The sequence below is a fragment of the Rhyacophila brunnea genome, unplaced genomic scaffold, assembly GCF_057557595.1.
Source record: "Rhyacophila brunnea isolate RB1 unplaced genomic scaffold, BYU_Rbru_1.0 scaffold_24, whole genome shotgun sequence".
In the NCBI taxonomy this organism is placed as follows: Eukaryota; Metazoa; Arthropoda; class Insecta; order Trichoptera; family Rhyacophilidae; genus Rhyacophila; species Rhyacophila brunnea.
The window spans coordinates 7755429-7782882 of NW_028232904.1; the positions used below are offsets into that span (position 1 = coordinate 7755429).

The 27454-nt window shown below is 33.1% G+C and overlaps 1 protein-coding gene across 1 annotated transcript in view; it reads right to left on the reverse strand.

Moving 5' to 3' along the window:
* Positions 1-6024: 6024 nt before the first annotated feature.
* Positions 6025-27454, reverse strand: part of Dh44 (corticotropin-releasing diuretic hormone 44) — a 311030-nt gene continuing 289600 nt past the window's right edge. Inside the window, exons 4-6 of the mRNA XM_085951222.1 lie at positions 12195-12356; positions 11141-11254; positions 6025-6722 (exon numbers count right to left, since the gene is read on the reverse strand). Of these exons, the coding sequence (XP_085807348.1) occupies positions 6417-6722; positions 11141-11254; positions 12195-12338 (564 nt within the window). The 5' untranslated portion in view covers positions 12339-12356 and the 3' untranslated portion in view covers positions 6025-6416. The remainder of the gene's footprint in view (positions 6723-11140; positions 11255-12194; positions 12357-27454) is intronic.

Genomic DNA, 27454 nt, shown 5'->3' on the forward strand with positions numbered 1-27454 from the left:
TACTAAATTTTTTAAGTTTTTCAGGTTTTTTTCTATTTTTCATTCTTTCAGGATATTACTTCCTACTTATTTGTATATATATTATGTATTTTTCTTTTTAATCATTTTCAATATATCTTGTTATTTGATACAATTTGTTCTTTTTTGGTTTACCTAAAAAAACAAAACAGTAGGTAACGTACTAAGTTTATTACTAATATAACACCTCAGATATATACCTACTTGAAAGAAAGTATGACACCCGATGGAACTTGAATCCGTATCCACTAGATTTCTCGCCAATGTGGTTCGATCACTTTTTAATTATTGCAATGAAGAATAATTTCTATCAATATAGAAACTATAATGTCACTGCACCAATGTCGTGTCAGTGTAGCGCCTCCAGTGACGTCACGTGGGAGTAGGCAGATCATACGTTGCTTAGAAAGAATAAACACGAATATTACAACTTTTGAGAACAGCGGCAGTTTTCCATGAAGTGCCGGCATCTTAGTTTAAAAAATAATGGAAGAATTACAAATCCTGCTAACCTATCCTGTTATTCCTATTTTATGTCGTCACCTCAGTACTACAACTAGTTAACTCTGATTTGGCCATTGTTGAAAAAATGAAATTTAAACTTTACTTGATTAACATAAATCTAAGCTATACTTATTTTAAATAAAAATGGAAAATTGTGCTTATCTAATTGGAAATAATTAAATAATGTTCAATTATATGAAAAAATATTGTAAATATATTATTTTATTTATTTAATGCATTTATGGTTTTATATTTATCTAATATTTTCAAATACAAAATTAATACGGTTCCTATTTACTTATGATTTACCTAGTTTTATCATTTAGTTGAGAAGGACATATTGTAGAATCACATTCACTATCTATCTCAAAAAACAGTGAAAATCAAGTTATCTAGTTGTAGTATTGAGGTGACGTTAATATTATAATAACCGATTGCAGTTTATTGCATTGGAAATAAATTCACGAGTAGGCCTTCGAACACTTCACACTTCGACGTTCCTAACAACACTTATATTTGAAAATAATATGTTTCGTTGAAATGTTCTAATCCACAGTAGATGATGACTGATAAAATAGGATGATAGCCTACCCAACAAAATTTCACAGGTACAATCTGTTGTTGATGTTGTACAAGTTCCATCATCCCCATAAAATTGTATACCTTAATAATAAACACATAGCAATTACAACTTCTCCTGTTTATTTGAAATATTTATATTTTACAGTCTGTAAATAACTTTGTACAATTATTCCTCAATCAAAAATCATTTTTTTGTAGTTGTGGCAACAAGCGATGCAAAATATAAAAAAAATGGCTGCCGTCATAAAATCAGCTGTTTTTTATATTCAGGAGATTCTATTCTACATTTTTCTTCTTTATAAATCAATAATAATAAATAAATAATTAGAATCATTGTCTAAATCCTTAGATCATAATAATATACTCCACATTTTATTGGAGAGACATTTACTTATTTATTATATTATTTTAATTCTAATATATATTTCTTTTCGCAAATGAGTTATACTCAAACAATAATCACATGGAAGTTTACCATCTATTTTTTTAGATACTTTTCTATGGTTAAAAGATTGTACAATGAATAGTTTGCAAATATAGATAATATGTTAGGAACTATAAAACGCTAATGAAAGCATAATTATTTATTTTTTTACTGTCAACATTGCATTATCAAAATAGTATATTGTATTAAAAGAATTTTATTGACTTTGCTACTAATGATAGGTAGTGTTTATTTTATTATTTAAAATTAAATACAGATATTGGAATCTTTTTTGTTAACACTTGTTCTTTGGTGATTTCTATAAATAATTTAATGTATAAAACTGAAATAAGTAAACACAATATAGCACAGAATTTAAATATAAAATAATATGATCATTTCAATAAAAAATGGCGTTATCGGCTCTGTCAAATTCACACATTGTTTTTTTTCCGAAGACCAAAATGTGCCAAACTATGGCACTTTACGAATTCTTAGTCCATGTTGGTATTTTATGTGATTTATGTTTTCTATACATATTATATTTGTAGAAATTCTATGAATTCACTTTATTTATTAATACAGTCACCATTATAAATGCATTCTCATGTCTAAAATATTTATATAATATATTATTTAAGATGTTATTAAATAGGTATAATATTTATTGATATTATCTACTTTGACAAATTTAAAATTTTGTGTCATCGGGCTGACTGGGGACTTAGGAGTAGATGCAAAGATGTTGCCGTTAAAATATTCTAACTAGGGGTCAGATGCTAAGTCATACGTGTGTATATACGTGGCGTCATGACTAAATAGTGGCTGAATTGAGAAACAAAATCAGCAATTTTCAAAAGTATTATAGTAACACAGAATTTATGAAAATATAGTCACTATTGCTACAATATACCACTTTTTATCAATTCTGCCACCATTTAGTGACATTTATAGTCAATAAACGATAGTTTTTAGCTTTTCAACGTTAAGCTGCAGTCAAACTTAGTTGTGTACATAATTAATTATGACTAAGTACTGACTACCTGGTTCATAATATTTAGGCAAATTCAAATGGTTAAAGCTATCTTATTTTGCCAAATTGAAACTGCATGTTCAAGTAATTATACTTTATTTAAATGTAGAACATACGAGTCTCCATAGAAAGGGAGTTATCTTATCGCTAGTATTTTTACGAGGAAGTACTCTTAACACTTGGCAAAACTTATTGGTCTGGACCCGCTTACATATTGAAAAAAATAACAAGTAGTGAATTTGATTCAAACCTGTTTACACCACTACTCCACTGGGGCACATATTATGTATAATGTATAACGTCTTTCAATAATATTATATGAATAGTAGGTTTGATGTAGTTGTACTTATATTAGTGACAGCTGCTTCATAGCATAGCAATAATTCATTGAAGACAAATGTGTTACATAGTATGTTGTAGATAAACAATAAGATGTTGTTTTTGCAATATATTTTTATTGATTTGATTACAGTTTATGGGTTGAAAATAAATATAACTGATGAGTGACATTTCAAAATATATCTTAAATCTAAAATGATGAACTATTTTCATATAGGTATAAATAAAATAAAGTAAATACATATTTAAATCAAAAAATTCCAAGCCTCTTTAAATTTAGTATAAACCATTTGCATTATCGCCAGAACACACTGAGGGTCCAAAGAATATGACAAAATGTATTAAATCAATTTTCTTGAAGTGTTAATATACTTTCAAGACAACATTTTCAAACAAATTCCCAAATATTTTGATTACTGAATCATAATTTCTGACTTGGTAAATTCTGAAATATCACCTCTTCAGTTAGTCATAAACAGAAACTAATATGAATAAAATTATTTAGGTACACAATAGTTACTCAAAAATATTTAAATAAATTAGATACCTACTACAGTATTATAGGTAGTTACTATAATAGATGTTTAATGCTATAGGGAATGTAATATTTTTTATCTGTCGATTTTAATATAATTTCACTATTTTGGCAACATTTTTTCATTTCTCTCAAAATACTGTTTTTTCTTCTTAATAATAATAGTGTTTTTTGGCGTAGATACAATGAAAGCTAGCAAATTTCAAAATGATAATAAATAACGTGAGATAAGAAATAAAATTATCTTTGGTTTTGTTTATTCTAACGAATTCGATGTAAAATTAAAATTATTTATTCATTGATGGGCGTTAAAGACGTGTTCTCGGTCCAGCCAAGATGTTTGATATATTATTTTTAATAAAAAGCTTTCAGAAAATACAAAAAGTAGAATTTTCTCATAGGTATTAGATACATTGACATATTTACACGTAGATGAGACACGCTTATACAAAATATGGCTATGCCAGTATACAACCATGCCAAGCACAGTACGCATGTCTTAATGCTTTGCTTGCCATAGTATATAATATATGCTACCCCTGGGTACGTATAACGCAAGGTGTTCTAATAAACCTTCTTTACCGAGAAGTTCTACGTAGTATCAAAACCAGGAAACTACAGTACCTCGGTCACATTATGAGAGGATACAAGTACAGCATTCTCCAATTTTTCATTCAAAGAAAGATCAATGGTAAGCATAGCAGAAGACGGCATTTCGTGGCTTAAGAACCTCCGTGATTGATACGTGCAGCTCCACTGAACTGTTCCGGGTAGCAGACGACAAAGTTAAGATCGCCTTGATGGTGGCTGACCTCCGCTAGGGGATGGCACAATAAGAAGAAGATCAGGGGTTAAGATAATGGCTGAATATCAGCAGTGAGTCTGTTAAAATTGTCACGAGGAGAAAACTCGTGCAGTTTTGTTTTGGAGAATAACATTGATTGGATTTACAATACCAATATCAATATAAGATACTTGCTATGGCACACTAACTGCAAGAGATGTAATAAGAATCATGAATAACAGATTATTTGGGACATGTTACTAAAATATGTATAGGTATCATTGATTTCCAAGTGAATGTGTATAAATAAAATGTTTAAATAATGCCACATGCATGTCATACCTTGATAGTTGTATGGTAACCATAACGAGACCTTTAAACGATTTGAGTATAATTATTTTATTTTAAAATTTATAAGGTTATTTGGTGTAATATCTTCTCAAATTGCACATTATAATAGTAGGTATATGACGATAGCTTCAATGGTAATGTTACTCCGTTGATGAAAGTGTCTTTTGGATAAAGATTGAGCGAATGATCAAAAACTATTATTTAAAAATCTGTCAAGAAACCTTTTCAGGATGTAGCCAACAATTGTAATGATGGATTGTCTTCGTAATACGCACACATATAAACTACTTAAACTTGCAAGAAACACTTATGGTGTCTAGGCAGGGTAGTCAAGGTCAGCTCAATTAACACAACACACTATTTTTGTATTTAATGTCTCATCTAACTATAATAGATCAATGCATACAAAATGTCAAAAACAGAATACTGATTTTTCTTTTGTTAAATATTGTTTATTATAAAATAGGATACCTTTATTAAGTATATTAAACGTAGATATACTATACATATTTTATACTATCTTTTTTGCGTTAATTAATTATCGTATTAGCTGCAAAAGAAATCACCAATATAATTAATAATGTCACATCTAGTAAGATGACGTGGCGACATATTAGTAGTTTATGTAACATTGTTTATATTAATATATGATAAAGATTCTTTGGATTAGATATGACGTAACATTCTTTCTTTTAAAATGATTGAATATGTATTATATTATTTAACAGTAGGACAGACATTAAAAATGCACAAATAATACACATTTATTATTTATGTATGAACAAATAATACATTCATAAAAAACTAGTAAGAACCAGCGGTGATTGCCAGATGTTCTGCTAGATATTGCGGGCAGCATTGTGCTAAATTATAATTATTCTCGAATTTCTGATTAATTGAATTATTTAAAGTTACACAATTTTCAGGTTTTAATTTCATAACAAATAAGTTTTCAAAAATAATTTGATAATTGTAGATACATAACATAATTTAATTTATATAGAGAATAATATTATAGTACATATATTATGAGAATTGATAATATTAATGATGGAAAAGTGTCTTGTAAGTTGTACGTGTTTATTTAAAAAAAAATGAACATTATTGACATGTGTTGCGATAATATTAAAAAAAATACATTCTTAATTTAAAAGTCGAAAAAAATGGTGGAAATTATTTTATACTTAAAAAGAAAGTTAAAGATGGAATGCATAGATTTAATGATCACATTTTAACTAAAAATTATAAACAATCATAGTGGCGAATAAAAAATATGGAAAATATATTCTGGGTAATAATCATCTAAATCATAGTAATATTACAATAAAAAATAAAACGAAATGTAGAATTATATAATATAAATAATATTAAAATAAAATTTTGTTAACGCAGATGTGTATAATAATATTTTATAAATTAATACAGAAAAAAAGTTTTAATTTATAATTACCTATGTAAAATTAATTAAACTTTGTTAGAATATTGCGCACAACAAATTATTTTTTAATAATGTCTTGCTAATTTACTTAGTTATTGAGGGAATAAATTTATTGACAATTGAATAGTTAACTTAAGAAACTTTTCGTACACCAAAGTTATTTATACAGATGGAGAGCAGCTGGTTAAAGGTATTGGGGAATATACCCAGACAAAAAGTAGTGGTAAAGAGTTTCAAATGCTTATAATCATAATATTAGGTTAGCTGCCATTTTTTAGACTTAAAAGTCGAAAAAGCGAAAGGTTCTTGAGGAGATTTGAAATGAATTGTTTAATATACAATTAAAATAATCGAATTTGTGCATTTTTAACGCCCAATTGTCCTGTTGGAGTAATAGACGCGTTCATTTTACAGTACATTGATGTCATTGGGCAGGTAATCGTTGACGTTCGCCTGACGGTCGACGGCGGCCATCTTGGAATTGTTTTGCGCGCGCTTCTCGACCGGTCTGAAGTTGTCTAGGAGGAAGTCTCTCTGCGAGTCGCGCTTGCCGACGTTCTTCAGGAATACCCGGTTCTTTTCCGCCTGGATCTCGTTCTCGCGCATCTGCTTCCTAGCGATCTCGAGGAGCAGCCTCTGCCGGAGGACGTCCATTGGGTTGACGATTGACAGGGACGGCTGCTTGCGCTTGGACCTTAGGGGATCATCAGAGTCCTAGAAGAAAAAAACAATGCATTATTTTACTAGTGACCTTATAATATGTATTAACTTCACTTAGACGTGGGAATATGCGGCTCTTCGTTGGGTAAGTCCAATATCTCTTGATAAAAATATAGGTATTTTCTTTCCCCATGATATTTGTATTTTCGTGAGTTTTCCGTTCTATATGTTGTAAGTGACAAGATTTGTGTATTTTATACTACGTGAGACCGTGATATGGTGTGGCTCTTTATATAGGTATATATGAAAATCCAGAATGTGGCTCTCGTTGACCTCATTTATGGCCATCTCTTATATATATAATATAAATCTAATATATACAGTCGAAAATGGCTATTACGATCACGGAAATAGCGAAATCTCGGGATGTGACGAGGAAACATTCGTTTACATTTTAGAGTATGATTTTCTCCATACATTTATTCACTTTTATAACGAGCTACTTATCGGGTATCCGAGCAAAATTGTTAATGTGTCGATCGTTTAAAAACAACATTTTTGACCCGACCAAGCAGTTGACTAGACCGATGTCGCCGATAAATCGATGATTTCCCGCGGTTTTTAATAATGCGTTTGAGTCCGAAATGCCAATCAAAAACCCGAAACATTTTTGGCAACGCAAATAAATTCCCGTCAGCCAAGATTAATAAAATAAAACAAACATCGTTCGACTGCAATCGGATGGAAGTTTATTAAAAAAGTTACCCACATACAAAATGAGTCTGATATATTTAAAAAAAAAATGGCGTCGCTTCCTGTCGCGCGGCTTTTAAATTAGATAAGTTTTAATTGCACCTGAACAAAATCGCTTGTCGAGCGGACTTTAATTCACTCATTTTCAAAGTCCTGCCTCAAGCGCCCAAGTTTTTGCCACACGATAGGAGTTTAGTTTATTATTATCATCTACTGGTTATGTTTTCTGATGCAAGTTTCAAAGCAATTTCAACCACATTAATATTTTTATGTGCACATGCGTGGACCCACAACAGTTTGTACGTAAATTGTTAGCGAAGCCTATTAACGATTCTTTCCTGAAGGAGAATAGACTGTCAACCAGGGAACAGAAACTTACTGAGAACTGGCTTATTTCTACCGTATGTGGTAGCCAGTTTAAAGTACGATTCGCGTTGTTACTTTAGCGCGCCGACTGTCCTCAAATGTTGAATACACGTTATGTTTACGTGACAAACTTTAATGCATATTGTCCAATGGTGAAAGGTGACTTTAGAAAAGAGGCAGGCTGTGGAGATCGTAGAAAAAGAGCACACTTGTCAGGGAAACTTACGGGAAATAAGAAGATAGTACGGTATTACTACAAATGAATTTTCAATAGCTTACTGACGATATAAAATTGAGTGATGGGTTTAAGTTCCCTAAGCATTTATACAAATCAAAAATCATCAAATAAAATTAATTGTTATTTTCAAAAACAATGTGATTGATGCCATAGATTTAAAAAAATATCTTATGGTTCAAATAGACTATATTATGACGATATGTGCTAAGAGCGTTTTAGTGTCTATGATCAAATCTATGCCATTCCGACATATTATACATACATATTGTATGGGAGCTATGACATCGTATTTACACTCTGTGACACAGGACGCTAACATAAGAAACGGATTTTTCGACATATATATGACCGATCGTCATAAAGTGTATTTGTAGCATTATTATTAACTATTGTGGACAAAACTGCAGTCATAGACAATATTATTGTGCGCAAAGGTTTTAGACTTCGCTTTTCGAGCTTACCGTATTGACGGGAAAAAAATCGGACATTCATCGCACAATAATTTGATATACCTATAGGTACATACAATAGTTGAAAAGAGTTGGCATATTTTTTACAACGTTTTTATTAGCTCGTATTCTTGTTTGTCCGGTGGTTGTTTGTCGAGTACAAATCTTGCAATCGATTTTTAACTAACTTCACGACTAGCTAGACATTTGCAACTTTTAGAATATATCAGAACACAATGTCAATGCATTCTTTTAATACTTTTAGCCGTCTATAAGCAGAATTGAATTCATTTACAGTTAATTCTGTTTTGTGTGGAAAGTTATTTCAGAAAAATCCGTAAAAAGTAAAAGACTACTAAATTATTAATTTATATACGTGCGTTATTACGGAAATAAAAATGAAATTTCAGTATTCTATATTTGTTTGTTTTTTATGTACTTCATATCAAGTACAAGTTTGAGCATATTGAGCATAATAATTCAACAGAAAGTTTAAAAACGTTGTATTTAAAATGTTCTCTTTATCTTGTATATATTTTAAGCTTTTGACAGATGGTTCTGTATATACGAGTACATATTTACAACAAACTTCTACATACAGGGCAGATGTCGTTGGAAAATTAAATTACCTATGTTTGCAGATTATAAAATAATCAAGATGTTATTGAAATAAGTACGTTAATATCCAATTAAAAAATATTTTTAATAATTAAAATTTATAAGAAGGTTGGCTTTAAATTTAATAACCACCTATTATGGGGTCTTTGACACTGATATTGTAGACGTAACTATTGAAAATAACATGTGTTTAAGTTTAACCTATATTTTTCCACACTGGAGATCCGTAGTCTGTTATACCACACCCGATAGCGGACAGGGGAAGCCAGTTACTATTAATTGTGTGCTATACACAATTATTAATTAACTGTCGATGAATGCTCGGATTCTTTGGTCATATTCATGTGATCAGGTGAAGTATGATACGGGTTTCTGTATACTAATACCCCTCATAGTTGTGGAGTGCAGGAAGGAATATTAGATGGTCATCGTAGGAAACGAAGTCAACAAAAAGCCAAGAGCCTCATCAGTGAGAAATAATAACTAGGTAGAAGAGGTTTGGTTAGGCCAGGGGTCACCAAACTATTGGACCAAAAGAGCCAAATATGAGTATAACAATGGTTAAAAAAAAATTCGAGAGCGATACATATATTTTTATAAATATGATTTATTTCAGTGAATGTTCTTGTTTATTTATCAAGTGAAGAAGATTTTTCGAATAAAACTAACGCAAATATAAGTTTTTTTTATTATTGAAACTATAAATATATTTTTTACAGAGAATGAGTAACATACAATTTTCACGCATTCCTTGCATTTCTTTGGAGAGTGTCTGTATGTTTGGTATGTAACTTGTAGTTTTCAATTTTAGGCGCGACTCCAAATTCTCATCGGTTATTTGGCTTTTCTAAATGCTATTTATATTATTCATGTTTGAAAATGAATGTTCGCATACACACTATGTAGACTCGAATATGAGTTCGGAAAGCTATACCATGTATTAAAAATCGTAGTATCTACCTTATTATGTAGATCTTTTAGAGCGCTCCGCTGAGTTGTGAAATTAAATTGCATTTTTCTCTATCCAAATCCTCAATTTTGGTAGCGATACCTACAAATTTGGAGCAACATAACTCTTTGCTTGTTAAAAGTGCTCGTGTTAATATGAAATTGAGAAAAATTTAGTTTATCGACTTTTGCAATGGGCGGATTTAAAACGACAACAATCATACCTTTTTTGTAAAAAATGTGAATTGGGAATTTGGCAAAGAGCCGCACGCCAATACCCAAAGAGCCGCATGTGGCTCGCGAGCCGCGGTTTGCCGACCCCTGGGTTAGGCTAAGGCCACATAGGTAGGTGCATTGCTTGGTGCTTAGTGCTACGCAACGTGTTAGGTGACATAAATATCCTAGCGAACGGACGCACACTATACTATCGTCATGGCCACACTGCGCGCTTCGCGCCTCGCTACGTGATTATTAGTCACCTAGTGAGTCTCCCGGCAAACAAACGTGTTGGTTAATTTTATTGTGTCACCTAGTGATTTTGCAATATGGAGGAAGTTTTAATAGAAGCAGTTTATAAAAGAGAGCCTTTGTGGTTAAAAAAAAACACCGTACCTAATATAGAACATCTGAAATGCGTATCATCCTTTTGTAATGTCTCTTTTATAAATTACCCAACAATAAGTAAAATGTTTCCTGGTTTATCCTCAAATAACTAAAGACCTTTTCATTATATTTCCGAAATTATTTGTAGAGAAGTTGAAACTCTCCAAGACTACTTCTAGATGAATTGACATTATGCACTCAACAAGTTCGAATTTGCTACTTTCGAAATTTTAAACTTAAATTCTCTGTGACAAGTAGCTTTCTGGTTCGTTTCGAGAGTGACATAACGTTCTTGACTTGAGCGTTCCCAAATGTCAACTGAATTTGTAGCTAAGCACGTAGCGTGCAATGTGGCAGTATTGTTTTTAGTAGACATGCATTAGCGAAGCACCTACCCATTTGGCCGAAGCCTTAGCGTTTTGCTTGCGGGGACATAATATAAATCGCTGTGAATATGATATCATGCAACTTGAAGCCAACGAGATAAAGAAACCAACCTGAACGTTGTCCAATTCAGTGAGAACGTAGAGCCTTGGGTCTGATACTCCTCCCCATGCTAGCGAAGGTCTGTATTTGGAGGCCAGTCTGGGAAGTAGATATCCGAATGTTTCCTGAAATACCAAACAAATATCAATATTAACAATTTGGTTTTACAATTTTCGCAATTTGGGTCTTCTTATCTAATAGTTATTGGAACATTAATACTATCGACCGAAGGTACTTGATGGAATTTGAATTTAAATACTAATCGATGTAAGTTTTGTACTATTTTATTTTAGTCGTTTTTTGCGACCCGGGTTTCGCCTTTCGGGATCTTCAGGCACTGTTTACACTCACCAAAAGGCAAATAAACACTGATAACGAATACTATTAACTCTAATTTATACAAAAAAGCAATACAATAAAATAGGTAAAAAACTCCATTACCTATCTATCAAGTGAAAGGTCACAATAAAAAATATAACAAACACATTATGAATTGTTGAAGTGTTTAAAAAAAAACCCTCTACCTTATCATCGATAAGCGTATAATAAATCGTCAAAACCTAATAATAGATCATTAGTTATTATAAACAATAAAAATACTACAGTCAAGATGTGTAAATTCGTCCATTCTGGGAACAATGGTAACGTATTGGGAATTAATGAAGTCAACTGATGAAATATATCTATGATATTAGGCTTCAAAAACTAATCAATTAATATTCAATAATATTTTTTATTATAATATTATTTTTTAAATATAACAAATCCACAAATAAACCCACCTACTATATATATATTTATATACCCACGTATACATACTTACATCAACATACATACATCAACATACATACATCCTCATACTTACATATAAATGTTGTATATCAATACCATTGACCATAATTATAGTCTCGCATGTAAACCATCATATTATAAGATATAGCAATATGCTATTAGGAAAGCTAAGTTGATCATTCAAGATAGGTAAGCTCTGCAATTGTGCTCTATTTATTTCTAATATTTCTTGGTAGAATAATTTATAATCAGCCGCATGACTGAAGTAATTACCTGATCTGCGGGTGGTGCATCAAGGGCCTGTAGCGCCAAGGGTGGTTCCAGTTCTAGGCTCTGTGAGGAGAGGCCCCGGGGGGCTGCAAATGCGCCGCAGGCGAGAAGCAAGGCGCAACGGAGGAGACAGCGTGTTACAGACATACTGGCCGGCGGTTTAATCTGAAAGAGACAATAATTTTAAAACATGAGTAAGTATATATTTTCGAACTTGACAAACGAGTTAATGAATCATGCAGAGAGATTTGGAAGAAACATAGGTACGGGAAGTACAAACGTATGAAAATGAGTAAAGTTCCTGGGTAAAAACGTTAGTCACGGCGATGGGTTTTACAGTTTTAGAGCGAGTCAGGGTCCGTTCAGGGACTAGGTGTCAACCAAGACCCAAGCGTCAAGCATTTGATATTTTTTCAGCGTCGTATAGACAGAAGGTTAATCAGGTGTATCTCGATTCCTCTGTAGAATCATTATCGAATTTAAATCTTGATATCCAGTATGTGGATACATAGGATACTTATGCTTTAAATACATTATCATCACGTTACGTGCTATCACGTGCTGTCACAGTAAGCTGCCACTACGTGAAAAAGTGTGTGATGTCGTTTTTATTGGTATTTAAAATGTTATCAGACTGATGCTCTCATCCCGTAGCATAGAAACGAACACTATCAGTTAGAAAAATCTGCCGAAATCGACAGAACAACAATACGATCTCCTCACGCGTACCGCACAACGTCGACAACCGAATGACTCAATGAGCTTTTTTTTAAATTATGTTCTGCATGCCTACACATTTTCAACTCACGTCAAAACGCGCGCTCTTTGTTTTTATTTTTTTTCTATGGATTTTCTATTAAATTATTGTCTATGTCTGGTATTTACGTCTATTATCTATGGTCTGCTGGTTGGGTTCTGTTCAAAATATTATCTAAGGATGCAATATCGCAAGTAATTTTAACGTACACACGCGTAGAAATTACTGTATACTCTCCATAATTGAATTTATTCTGTGGAATGACAAACTATAGACTAAATTTGTCGCCGTACCAGCATGTGACAGCACATGACGTGATCATAATGTAATCGCAACATAAATGTTACCGAGACTAGCTGAGCCATTTCTCTCCAAATCCTTTCTTTAAGTACAACGGTGTATGGTTGTTACATCAGTCCCGTGCGGCTCCGTAGCGAGACAGTAGAGTGCGCACGTAGAGTCTTTTCTTTCAGATACGTTTTAAGCGTCATGGAAGACGGGCCTGCACATCAGTGGCGAAAGGTGGAAGTAAGCTGTTAAGATCCGCCATAAATCGTGCACACTAAACTTTGTCAGTCAGAAGACTACAATTTACAGATAGTGTCGGTTAGTTTTTAAAATTCAAAAGGGGAGACATGCTCAGCGTAGGTCAAAATGGAACTTTTATTGAATTTTAAAAGCATAATCCTGGACATTCCTTAAACGTTGTAGATAATCTATGTATATAATTTTAAAGCCTTATTATCCTTTATATTCATTTCAAACATTAATTTGATGACTGCATAAAGTATTTTTATTACATAAAATAGTATTCTTTTAAACCTCTCGCTTTAATGTTTTAGAATACAGTAATATTTCAGTACATGCATGTGCAGTGGTGTAAAGATTTTTTACATTTATTAATTTTTAAACGCATTTATAAATCATTAGTATAATTTATGTCAATATTATTATAGTTAAATATTTACGATAAAAAATTATATTGATAATCTCTGTGATCCCAAATTTGACAAGAATTAGTCATTTTATTATTCAAAAAATGGGCAAGATTAAGACATTTGAAGATAATTCTAAAGATACTAATTATAAGCTATGTCTTTGACCATTCAAGTGTAATATAAATAATAAAATAAATGATTGCTTTATAATAATTATTGACCTAAGAATAAGGTAGTGTTTCTTTGAAATACGCCATTTCTTTTGGCATTCCCCAGTGGTTAAGCTACAACATACGGCCGTATCCATAAATTGACAAACTAAAACTGAAGTAGAGAGTAAGATCATGTTAACGCGCGTGTTTGTGTATGTACCTAACCATTTTTTTTTTAAACGGTACATGTTCAAACTAGATTAGAAGACTAGAAGAATACTATTTTATGTAATGAAAATACTTAATGCAGTCATCAAATGTTTAACATAAATATAAATGATAATAATGCTTCAAAATTATGTAAATAGATTATCTATAACGTTTAAGGAATGCCCAGGATCATGCTTTGAAAATAGAATAAAAGCTCCATTTTGACCTACGCTGAGCATGTGGGCCGTTAATGAATTTAAAAAAAATGAACCAACAATCAATATGCGTAATATTCTTAATCCAACGAAAACAAATAAGTATGAAAATGAAATAGTATGCATAATATTTTTGTATCGCCCAACAAATACCAAAACAATTATGTTTTGCTTTAGGGAGGGTTTACTTGATTTTTAAAAACTAACAAATGCCATCTGTAAATTATTGTAGTCTTAGTTCAATACAGACAAATGAATATGACTAACAAAGTTTAATGTGCACTATTTATGGGGAATTTTAACAGCCTACCTCCACTCTTCACTACTGCTGCCTATCCACGGCTGTACATACATAGGTACATGGTGGAGATGGGGAACCTAAAATCATTTATATCTTATTAATATGTTATACCTACATGGATTTTCACCCGTAATCTGTCGGCGATTGCAAATACTAATTTCAAGGTAAACGTGTAAAATCACGTTCCATTACTAACTACCGTGCTTAAGTAAAGCATTTTCATTTCAATAATGTCTGTATGGAGAACAATTTAATTGGTCGATTTAATATATCAATGGTCGAGATTGACATTGAGACGATTTCGAGGAAAGCTAGGACCGCTTCACGGTACTTGAATTCCAAATATATTCATAGAAAAGATTCCCTCAGGCTTAAAATAATAAACTTTAATGGAAGTATTATTTATATTGGCAGTGTAATTTTAAAAACATCGTCCTTTTATTTTATAATTCAATATTTCTGAAGGACCATGCGCGTACCAAAGATCCACATAGAGATCGCGAGTTGTGACTAGCTGACCCAAGGCCTAGCTTTAGGTAAACTATAACCAATTTAATAATACGTTCAAAATCATCATCATCATCAGCCGGGGTCGATTCAAGCTCCGCTTTTATCGGTTCCTAGTTCTTTGCTGACATGTACATCTATCGAACTTAATGAGTTCGTCTATCCAGTGGGTTATAACGAATCCTTGTGGTCGTTTAGTGACCCTTTGGTCCATTCGCCGATCGAGAAATCCAGCCCATTGCCATTTCATATTTGCGACATCTATCACATCGCGTATTCTTGACTATTTCCTTGCCCACTGGTTTCTTTTGTGGTCTTTCCGCGTTACGCCCAACATGCATCATTGCATTCCACGTTGAGATACTCCTCATTTTTTGATTTCTCTTATTTTAACAGTCCATGTTTTACTGGAAGCACACATTGGTTTACGAAGACACAGTGTGAGGCCACTTTTGAAGATTCAGGTGTTAAAATGCACTCCATGCCAGTTTGGTTCTGCGAGAAATCTCGCCATGCCCCAACATCGGGGCATAAGGCAAGCACAAGTTCGCACCACTTTCCTCGGACCATGCCAGACCTGCAGCGTGTAGATCACTTTTGTAGCACCGCTCCAGGGTGAGGGAGGGCCGGCCGCGACGACGGAACCCTTTAGGCTATGCCACAAGGATACGGAGTGTCGCACTCTCTGGCGGCATCCGGAACATATGTCCCAGCCATGTAAAGCGTACCTTCATGATTACCTCAATCACCGAGGGCTCATACATATTACAGTCAATTAACGTCTGTTATCAGCAGTAGCGAAGGGTGGAGGTAGGCTGTTAAGATCCGCCATAAAAAGTGCACATTAAACTTTGTTAGTCACACGTATTTTTTTATTGAACTAAGACTACAATTTACAGATGGCATTGGTTAGTTAATAAAAATCAATGATACCCTGCCTAAACCAAACCATAATAGTTTTGGTATATTTTGGGCGATACGACAAAATTGTGCACACTTTTTCACTTACTTACTTATTTGTTTTCGTTGGATTAAGAATACATATTACACAATAATATATTGTTGGTTAATTTTTTTAAATTCTTTAACCCCTGCCTAACCAAACTATAAAAGATAAAAAATATTATTCTATCTATAAAATATTCAAAGTTATGTATTATTTAGTTGCATAATTTTAGATGTTCTATCGATAGACAAGTATTTTTGACTATTATCTATTATGACATGGTTTTTGCAGGGTGTAATTGAATTTTAAAAACTAACTGTAAATGATTATTGTAGTCTTATTTCAATGAAAACAAATACTTTTGACTGACAAAGTTAGTGTGCACTATTTGTGGCGGATATAACAGCCTACCTCCACCCTTCGCCATTGGTTGTCAGATATAGACGTAGTTTTATTAGTTTTTCTATTTGAAAATTCTCGCTTCCAGTTTTGAAGAGTTTCTGGGACATCATCAACAGTGTCGTCTGAAAAGAACAGGTAAGTAAGGTTCGCCGTTAATGACGATTCCACTATTCTCCCAGTCATGGCACCAGAATATATCTTCCAGAGTAGGTACCTAGCCAGTGACGTCCCGTGGGGATAGGCAGATTGAGCGACGCTTGGGGGCAGTACTAAGGGCGGCAAATCGAGGAGAATCATTTGTTATATAATATACATATGTACTTAAACTTAGTATTAACGGAAATATCTTTCCACCAGCTCACTGGTTGCAAACAAAATGTATTATTAACAAAAAAGGTTTGACAGGACTGTAATTTTAATGTCGGTTTCGCGATATCTAGTTTACTTCCATTGTCTTTGGGCAATTATATTTGAATTATAAGTCTTCTTCTTATTGTGCCATCCTCTAGCGGAGGACGGCCACCATTAAGGCGATCTTATCTTTATCGTCTGCTACCCGGAACAGTTCAGTGGAGCTGCACTCGTACCAATCATGGAGGTTCTTAAGCCACGAAATGCGGTGCCATCATCTGCTGCGATAACCGTTGATCTTTCCTTGAATGGCAAGTTGGGGAACGCTGTACTTTTGTCCTCTCATAATATGGCCGAGGTACTGTAGTTTCCTGGTTTGGATACTTCGTAGAAATTCTCGGTACTTCCCCATTCGATTGAGAACTTCAACATTCGTCATCCGGTCGGTCCAAGGAATTTTGAGGATGCGTCTATACAGCCACATCTCGAAAGCTTCAAGTCTCCGTGACATCTCTTGGTTCAGCGTCCATACTTCCATACCATATTATTATAGGTGTATGAATTATAGGTAGATACATACTTACCTAATTAATTATTTATCCATTGCCAGTCATTCGAGTTTTTAAAGTTTCAGGTGTATTTTTAAATGTATCTGAAACTGTAGACTCGCAATAATGTAAATTAGATTTAGTGGTATATGTTTTGTTAGCAATGTTACCATTCAACAAATTTCTTAGATATTGGAGACATTAAAGGATGATAAAAAATATGGTACTGTTCGGTTATACGGAATACAGCGGAAAACGCATTTTGAAAATAGCCGATAAACTGGATTATTTGTAAGTTTAGGTTAGGTTAGGTTAGGTTTGGTTAGGTTAACCTAACAAATAATCCAGTTTATCAGCTATTTTCAAAATGCGTTTGCCGCTGTATTCCATATAACCGAACAGTACCAAAAATACTGCATAAAAAATGGGGCGGAATTTTATATAGGGACGTCACTGTACCTAGCGGTAAGTGATGTCCAAAATAATTACTTACTAGATAATATTCCGGCGTATTCAATATCGCGCGCATGAAATCCAGTAAGCCACAAATCCATATTTGTATAAAATACGTGAGGATTTATTAAATGCGTGAGTTAGAGAATTGTGTTTTATTTTGATCAGAGCATAAACGACCGCCAATCTACCGCGAAAAACCTTTTGTGGAAAGGAAATTGACTTTCCTTTTGATGCATACGTAATGCGCGAGAGTAAAGCTGAATGGGTTTTGAAAAAACATATTAAAATAACGCTTGCTTTATTATTAAATTTATCGTTCGGTGAATCTGAGCAGCTGTAAATCAATTCGATTCAATGTGGATTTATTCATTTATTTTGTTTTAAACGATTTTAATATTGAACATACACATTTTTGAAAACACTTATGAGAAAATATATAATAACTAATAGAAAAACTCGATACAAGTCGGTTATGTGGAATACAGCGGCAAACACATTTTGTAAATAGCCGATAAACTGGATTACTTGTTAGGTTAACCCAACCAAACATAACCTAACTTAATCTAAACTAACCCAAACTAACAAATAATCAAGTATATAGGGTATTTTCAAAATGTGTTTGCCGCTGTATTCCACATAACCGACTAGAACCAAACAATCTTTTTTGAAAAAAGTTTGTAAGTTATTCGTATTCGTTTTCTTGAATTAAGACCACAATTCAATTTACAGTTGGTTAGTTTTTTTAAATATCAATTAAACCCTGCCTCAACCAAACCAACTAGTGTAGGTATGTTATGGGCGATTCAACAAAATAGTGCATGCCTTTTCATTCATACTTGTTTGTTTTCGTTGAATTAAGAATACATAATATTACACGTATTGTTGGTTAGCTTTTTTTTAAATTCATTAATCCCTGCCTAAACCAAACCATAGTAGATTTTTTAACAATCATCTTTGTGGCTTGGTTTTTGCAGTGTTTAAAAAACTAACCAACTGTAAATTGTAGACTTGTTCAATGAAAAAAAAATACGTATGACTGACAAAGTTAATTATAATTATGCTGATTTTCACAGCCTACATCCACCTTTCGCCACTGCCACGTACGTGTACAGGCGCTATACTATGTGAAATGAGTTCTTTTTTGCGTATAATCGACTAGAAAATGCAATAAAATTGCAATAGTTTCCCCTGATTTTCCGCCGTAGCGATGCATTTATTTTGTTTTTGTTGACAGTTTAATTGCAAGAGAACTAGGTGCATCTAACAGCTGATTGTTGTTTTACCTGACAATCGTCTGCAGTTAAAAATGCGAGGGAAACGCAACCAAACACGGCACTAATTGAAATACAGTCAAAGAGGATCAATGGCTTATTTCGTAGAGGGAATAAATTACCGAGAGCCAATGCTTAGTGGCACACCGAAATTAAATCCAATATGTAGACACAGAGAATGGGACTTCGGTGCTACCGACTGGACGCCATGAACGACTGGGCAACTTGGCGACGGAATTTTTTGTTCAACACATTATCGTCACTATTATCACGGTATATTTGTGTTAAAAAGGAGAAACAAGTATATCGTTATACCATATTTATTATTACAATGTTTTTCTTAGCTCGTATTCTTATTTGTCCGGTAAAAATATTGCAATCGATTTTTAACTAACTTCCCGACTAGCTAGACATTTAAAACATTTAGAATATATCAGAACACGATGCCAATGCATTCTTTTAATACTTTTAGCCATCTTTAAGCAGAATTGAATTAATTTTCAGTTAATTCTGTTTTGTATGAAAAGTTATTTCGACACCATTATTGGTTGCTAGAGGTCTGGGATCCTAGCAACTAAATTATTAATATAGACGTGCTTTACTATGGAAATCAATATGACATGTTAAAATATTAAAGTATTATTTCTATCAAGCACATTTTTTTTGATCGTTTAAGCTAGTCAAGTCAAGTTTATATGATTCAACAGAAAATTTAAAAAAGTTGTATATAAAAAGTTCTTTTTATCTTGTAATTATTATTTATTTTAAACTACATTTACTACTATAAACCGCAGTGTAGAAGACTGCCTGTTGTAGGAAGGTACACACATGGACAACAAACATAATATATGTAGTCAATGGATGAAGATTAGTGTGTTTTTAGTTAGTTTCGAGTTAAATAAACATGTTATCTGTTAACGTGTTTAAGAAATTATACCACTCATCATAAATGAATGATACACTTGTATGTTTTGTTGTCAAAACAAAACAATAGAGTGATAACAGTTGTAAGCATTTCCTCAATCATAACTAGATCAGTAGGGTCTGTTATGATTGGTAATTGCGACAATATTTCCTGTAATATAATAGGTATGTATTAAGTACACTGTAGTAAGGGAGTGTGATGATGGGTAGGTTACGAATGAACAGAAGGGTTTTGATGCGTGATAAAGTAGCCCAAATTTATTATCTCCTAACAAACAAAAATACAAGTTCAATTACAGATCGTACAACGAGAAGTTTACAAATAATATTTACAATGATTGTGTTTGCAATGAAAATCATTTAACGCCGAAGCGAGAAGCATGTAATTAGTTTGAACGATTTGAAGGTACTAGATACTGCTGTATTGCGAAATTGGTTCTTATAGCAAAAGTAGACAAAGGAATATCAGAAACGACGTGGTTGACTGACCGTTGCTTGTTCCCACACCGTGGATTATTTCTTAGAGATTTGTCTGCGAAATTAGACTATGACACAAATGTTATCAATTAAATAATGGATTTCTCACTACAATGTAGCAGAAATGCACCATTTACTTGTTAATTCTTGTAATACAACAGATGAAACCTGACACGTAAACATTCCTTCGGACTGCGGGAAATCTTATACGTCGGTTCGCACGAACGAGTTTACTGATCGTAAAAAATTATATTGCTGTAAATTTTGGCTTGAAATCACTTTAAGATTAGTTATATGATGTACATATTTCTAGGTTCTTTAACTATGACTTAAATGCTATTGACACGTTGCACGTTGTCTGCGGAATCTCCTTCCACCCTCAAGTGTATTCTTGTTACGACCAATAAATTCACCTCCAAACATCCATGTAACAACCTTCTTTCTCCTTCACCTCATCAAATATATAGATTATTTTTAAATATTAGCACATAACAGGCCACGAGGCACAATGTCAGTAGTGTAGTGAAATAGTAGCGTAGTAATATTTTTGGCCGCCTGAATAATGTCTTCAAAAGTGACTTCCCACTGTGCCTAAAGCGCAAAGTCTTCAACCAGTGTATGCTCCCCGTAATCACATATGCGTGTGAAACATGGACCCTAAGTAAAAGAGAGATCCAGAAACTTAGAGTAGCACAACGTGGTATGGAGAGGTGCATGCTAGGCATAACGCGAAAGGACAAAAAGAAGAATAAGTGGATAAGCAGACAGACAAGGGTTTGCGATGTAATAGAGTTCGCAAAAAACCTCAAATGGAAATGGGCTGGATACATAGCTCAAAGAAGGGACAAAACGTCCGCACGGTAGACCTAGAGGCCGCTGGATTGATGAAATGGTAAAGTTCTGTGGAAGTACGTGGGAACACAACGCACAGGACCGAGAAAGGTGGAATCAGCTTGGAGAGGCTTTCATCCAGCAGTGGATATATTCAGGGTGAGATGATGATGATGAATATAAGTGAAATAATCATACATACCTGGGCACTACTAAATCAAATTTTTCAAAATAATTGTTTCTATTCATATTATGTTATTATCACGAACGTGTGGTATGCCGGGTACTTGCTGCATGTTAATTATAAAGATATAGATAATATCTATATATGGTATTCAAAAATGGTACGTCATGATGTATAATCGTTTTCACAACTTTTCATTCATATTTTTTTCACAATAACAATATTTCCCGCATATTTCGAACGTCAATTCTGACAGCTGGGAAGATAACGCTTTGAAATGTCACATTTTCATTTATTGCCTTTTTCGTTTGGCTTTATTTTCGATTAGAAAAAACACGTAAATTCATCGATATTTTGTGTCATTTAATCAAAAACTTTATGTGTGGGCCGTGTGCTTATTGGGGCGTAAATAATGCATACAGAACAGGAGTTTTATTAATAAAAGCATCCAGTGGTGGTTCGACGACTTTCTAGATGGCGGGGTTTAGCCATTAATTATTAATATACATGCATACCTACTTTCTTATATTATACATTATTTACCTACCAAGCTACTTATCAGTTTTAAACAACGGCATATAGCGAGCGTTTTTACTCATCTAGGGGTCATTTGATTCGCTCCCCAGTATGCGTATATTAACGCTAATGCGTTCACGTATTTTGTAGAACAAAATTAATACCGCGGCGACGGTATGAGACTGAATGACCCCGGTCATCGAAAAATATACACCACAGCTTTCTTAATTTATACATAGATGTCATCGTGAAATAGGGCGTAGATATTTAATCTACCTAATTAATAATTTTAATACCGCGTAATCATCATTGTGTTATAATAAATATCTCTATAAATTGCGATGGGTTTAGATGGTTAAAATAAACTAAACAGTTCATTTAATTTATTCATATGTAATTAAATAGGTATATTACAACAGTGGTAAAAATATCGGACGTGTATTTTTAACATAATGATGTGGGGATGGTCCCTACGAACCCTTGAGGTAGAGCCGCCCCTGAAAGCATCATGTCATAACAAATTCTTCATAATGACGGGCATTCAATAGCTATAAGGATTTGCTACAAAAATTTGACAAAGGCTCGTAACACCATTCTACAACATAAGCTTGCAGATTCTCGTTGAAAAAGCATTTTTAGTCCAGTCAATGAGTGCTCAAAAGATGGGTGTAGAGCAGGGGTTCTCACGTGCGGCCACCAGAGGATTTTGCTGCACCCACCAGCGCTTTACAGTATAATATTTAAAAAAAGATATATAAAATTATGAAATTGGTTTAATACTAATTGTCTTCAATTTCTTTTCGCGCTCAAATGATAACTTCGCCTTTTCAGATGATGACAAATGAAAATTTCATAGGACTACAAACGAGATTAACATCATTTGCAGTATTTAATTTAATCAACTGGGCTAACGTTAAATATGCGTTATTGGAAATGAGTCATGACTAAGTACTTAAAAACCATTTTAATAATACCACGGTTGAAAAATTTTGGTCGAAGTTATACGTTGACCAAAAATCAAGTCAATCAAAGAATTGGCAACAATTACTTTATTAATTTTGTCGATTTTTCCTACAATGAAGTAAAGTGCTCTCCACCAACCCGCCCCGCACCATGCTCGGTCTTAATAGAGCGTATAACAGGACCCATCAATTGGTGATGTGAAGCATCTGAAATCAATTGGACTGGGAGTGTCCTGAGAGAAGATGCCCAAGACTTAAGTTGCTACACTTAGAGTGAACTCTGACTGAGTTTACTTTAATGCAAAGTGCCAGGGAGAGAAAAAGCACATGGGAATTAAGAAAAAAAAAATGAAGTTACGTTGGGTATAAAGCAAAAAGAACGAAGCTAATCATACGGGAAGCAAAATTTGTGTGAAGATATCTTCAAGCCCGCAGTAAGACGCCGCATTTTTTTAAAAAGCAAGATAATTGGCCTTTGTAGCAACCAGGTCGGACGGGCCGATGTGCCCAACAGCTGGTTGGACCGACTTGAGTATTTCCTCCCGTTCGGATTTTTCCTACAACTGTATACTGTGAAAGATCATTCAGTGTAATGCATTAAAAAAAAAACAAATATCGAAGCCAGTTGACAGATTTAATGTTAACTTCAAATCAGAAGCAGCCATACGGATCGCATTAGCAAAAAGGAATATTGACGAATTTCTATTTGCATTATTTTTAAATAAATAGATTTGTACTAAAATGTTCAAATGGACTTTTATATAAATATATTGATGTAAATAAAATTTGATTTTAATTTTTTCAATCATAACAAAAGTGAAATTTAGTGCGGCCACCAGACGTTTCCGTAGAACTGTCAATGTCAATTGTGCGGCCACAGTTAAATTTCACGTGAGAGCCACTGGTGTAGAGTGCATGGAATATACGAGAATTTTTGACTTCAAGACTTTGTTAAGAGTAGTTAGTAAGCAAACATACTAAAAGTCCCCGCTCCTGGGAGGTGAGCTAAAGGCAGGAGTGGGGTCGAAAGGTCCCATTTTTTGATTCGCTAATATCTCAGAAACGGTGCATGTAGAAAAAAAATGTTTCAATTAAAAATAAAAGCTAATTAAATTTTCTACAAAATTGTCTCTATATATATTTGTCAAATTTCGAGCGGTTTCCGAGATATACGTTATTGAAAATCGACTGTGAAATTAACTGTGAAATAATTGATTTCTTATTGGTATAGGTACCTATCTAATATTAGGTTTATTATAATAGGATTCAGTGGCGCACTCAGGATTTAATATTGGGAGGAGCCCAAGGAGGAGAATGTAAATTAGTCCCATAGGCTCTTTTTCTTCTTCACACCCTAATTTCTCGTTTATCGGTCTTTTGTCTATTACCTACACCATGGTCTCCACATCCTGAAACGGGCCTTAAGGATAGGCTATTTGGCGGCCCCCCTAGCTACCGCTAAGATTAAAGGCATTGTGAAATACTACATTAACGTTTTTCAAATTGTGTTTTACTTCAAATTAAGGGTACTTGTACAGTGAATTATTGGCGATTTTTAATACATCTACTTTAATAATGGAGCTGTCGAGTATCGATACATAATAATCAAAAAATATATTGCACAATTATATAATTGAAAATTTTCATGGCCATGAAGTATAATAGCGCCACAGGCGACTTTTTTACTATAACAGCTAATTTATGATGTGTGTTTATCTCACTTATCTGGTCAACCCGATACGCCGGGCCCCCCACAGCCCGGGTCCCCAGGCTAGAGCCCTCCTCAGCCATGACCTACACCACTCCGGAATTCGGGTGGACACCGAGAATTTTTTCACAGTTCTATTAGGGATTTCTAAAAAAACCTGACATTAGTGTTTCGAAATTTTTGTGGTAGAAATTAAAATATAAGAAATTTTTCTAAAAAGGGTGCTTGAGAATTACAAATCATTTTTTTGCCGTGTTTTTATTTGTCTATGCCAGATGGTATAGTTTATTGGCTTTCAATTATTTCAATATTTGAAATTATTCTGATAATTTTCATGTTTGGGTTGCCAGGGCCCCTTGCCCCCCCCTGGGTGCGCTACTGATAGGATTTACTGCAAATAGTTATACTCTGTTTGCTAATCTGGCAATACTTGACATGGACTTGGTAATAACTTTTAAAAGTTTTAGCCTAACTAAACGTGTGCAGTTGACAAAACTTGAAATGTCAAACCACGCGACAAAAGGCTTCAAAACTCCTAGCCATTTGAAACGAAAGTAATATCTACATATTATTATATTCTTATTCAAGATCTCAAGAAAGTTTTAAATTTTCAAATATGCCACTTAAAAATTTTACAGAAAAGATTTTCAGTAAAGTTTTTGGCTTTAATTTTATCATAATGCCTGGTGCACACGAAATAGTTTGCACAAATAGCTTGAAGGAATAATAATATTATTTAACGGCCCACGTGCTCGTCGTAGGTCAAACTTGAGTTTTTATTGTATTTTCAAACCATGATCCTGGACACTCCTTAAACGTTGTAGATAATCTATTTATATAATTTTGAAGCCTTATTATCCTTTATTGTTATTTTAAACATTTGATGACTGCATAAAGTATTTTTGTTACATAAAATAGTATTCTTTTAAACCTCTCGCTCTAATGTTTTAGAATATAGTCATATTTCGGTACATAACTGTGCAGTGGTGTTAAGATTTTTTACATTTATTAATTTTTAAACGCATTTATAAAACCATTAGTATAATTTATTACGAGATAATTTTTGTAAAATATTCACGATAAAAAATTATATTGATAATCTCTGTGATCCCAAATTTGACAAGAATTAGGCATTTTATTATTCAAAAAATCGGCAAGATTAACACATTTGAAGATGATTCTAAAGATATTTATTATAAGCTATGTCTTTGACCATTCAAGTATGATAAACATCCTATGAATAATGATTGATAATGAATTATGAATAGTAATTTTCAAACACGCGCGTTAACATAATTTTACTCCCTACTTTAATTATAGTTTGTCAATTTATGGCTACGGCCGTATGTTGTAGCTTAACCACTAGGGAATGACAAAAGAAATGGCGTATTTCAAAAAAACACTACCTTATTCTTAGGTCAATAATTATTATAAAGCAATCATTATTCATAAGATGTTTATCACACTTGAATGGTCAAAGGCATAGCTTATAATAAGTATCTTTAGAATCATCTTCAAATGTGTTAATCTTGCCGATTTTTTGAATAATAAAATGCCTAATTCTTGTCAAATTTGGGATCACAGAGATTATCAATATAATTTTTTATCGTGAATATTTTACAAAAAATATCTCGTAATAAATTATACTAATGGTTTTATAAATGCGTTTAAAAATTAATAAATGTAAAAAATCTTAACACCAATACACAGTTATGTACCGAAATATGACTACATTCTAAAACATTAGAGCGAAAGGTTTAAAAGAATACTATTTTATGTAACAAAAATACTTTATGCAGTCATCAAATGTTTAAAATAACAATAAAGGATAATAAGGCTTCAAAAATTATATAAATAGATTGTCTACAACGTTTAAAAAGTGTCCAGGATCGTGGTTTGAAAATACAATAAAAACTCAATTTTGACCTTCGACGAGCATGTCCCCCCTTAAAGGATTATTAAATTAGTACTATCGATTTTTAAATCGTCATAGCAGCCATTTTTTCCGATTCCTATCAAAATTGACATTTGTGTTCAGTATTGTTTGAAAAATCATAATGGGTAGATACACAGTTGTACAGCGTAAACAAGTTGTTAAATGTATTACAGCAATAACGAATTAATTCAAGCTACGTTTCGGGCATTATGTAAAATTTATGGTCAAAATAATCGACATACAGAGCTTACTATTCGTAATTTAATTGAAAAATTTGAGTCAAAAAGTAATGTTGGCGATGTTAAAAATCTAATCCGTCAAAAACGTAAACGTGCTGCTGAAAATATCGATGTTGTGGATGAAAATCTAGAACAATAAATTACACGTTCTTCTCGAGAACTTCGACTTTCTTGTGGCACTATATGGAATATTCTTCAATTTCTTTTATTTTGTTAACTGTCAATTCATGGTGGAACTTATTCCACTTTTAATCAATAAATTAGGACCGGTTTCGTCCGCCTCAAAGGGACATTTTCAACTGAATGAATGAATATTCTTCATAAAAAAATGTATTTAAAGATGTATAAAATATAAATAACACGAGAAATTGAACCGAATGAGTTTCGTGCGTCGAATTTTTACTAATTGAGCTTTAGAGCAACTTGAAACAG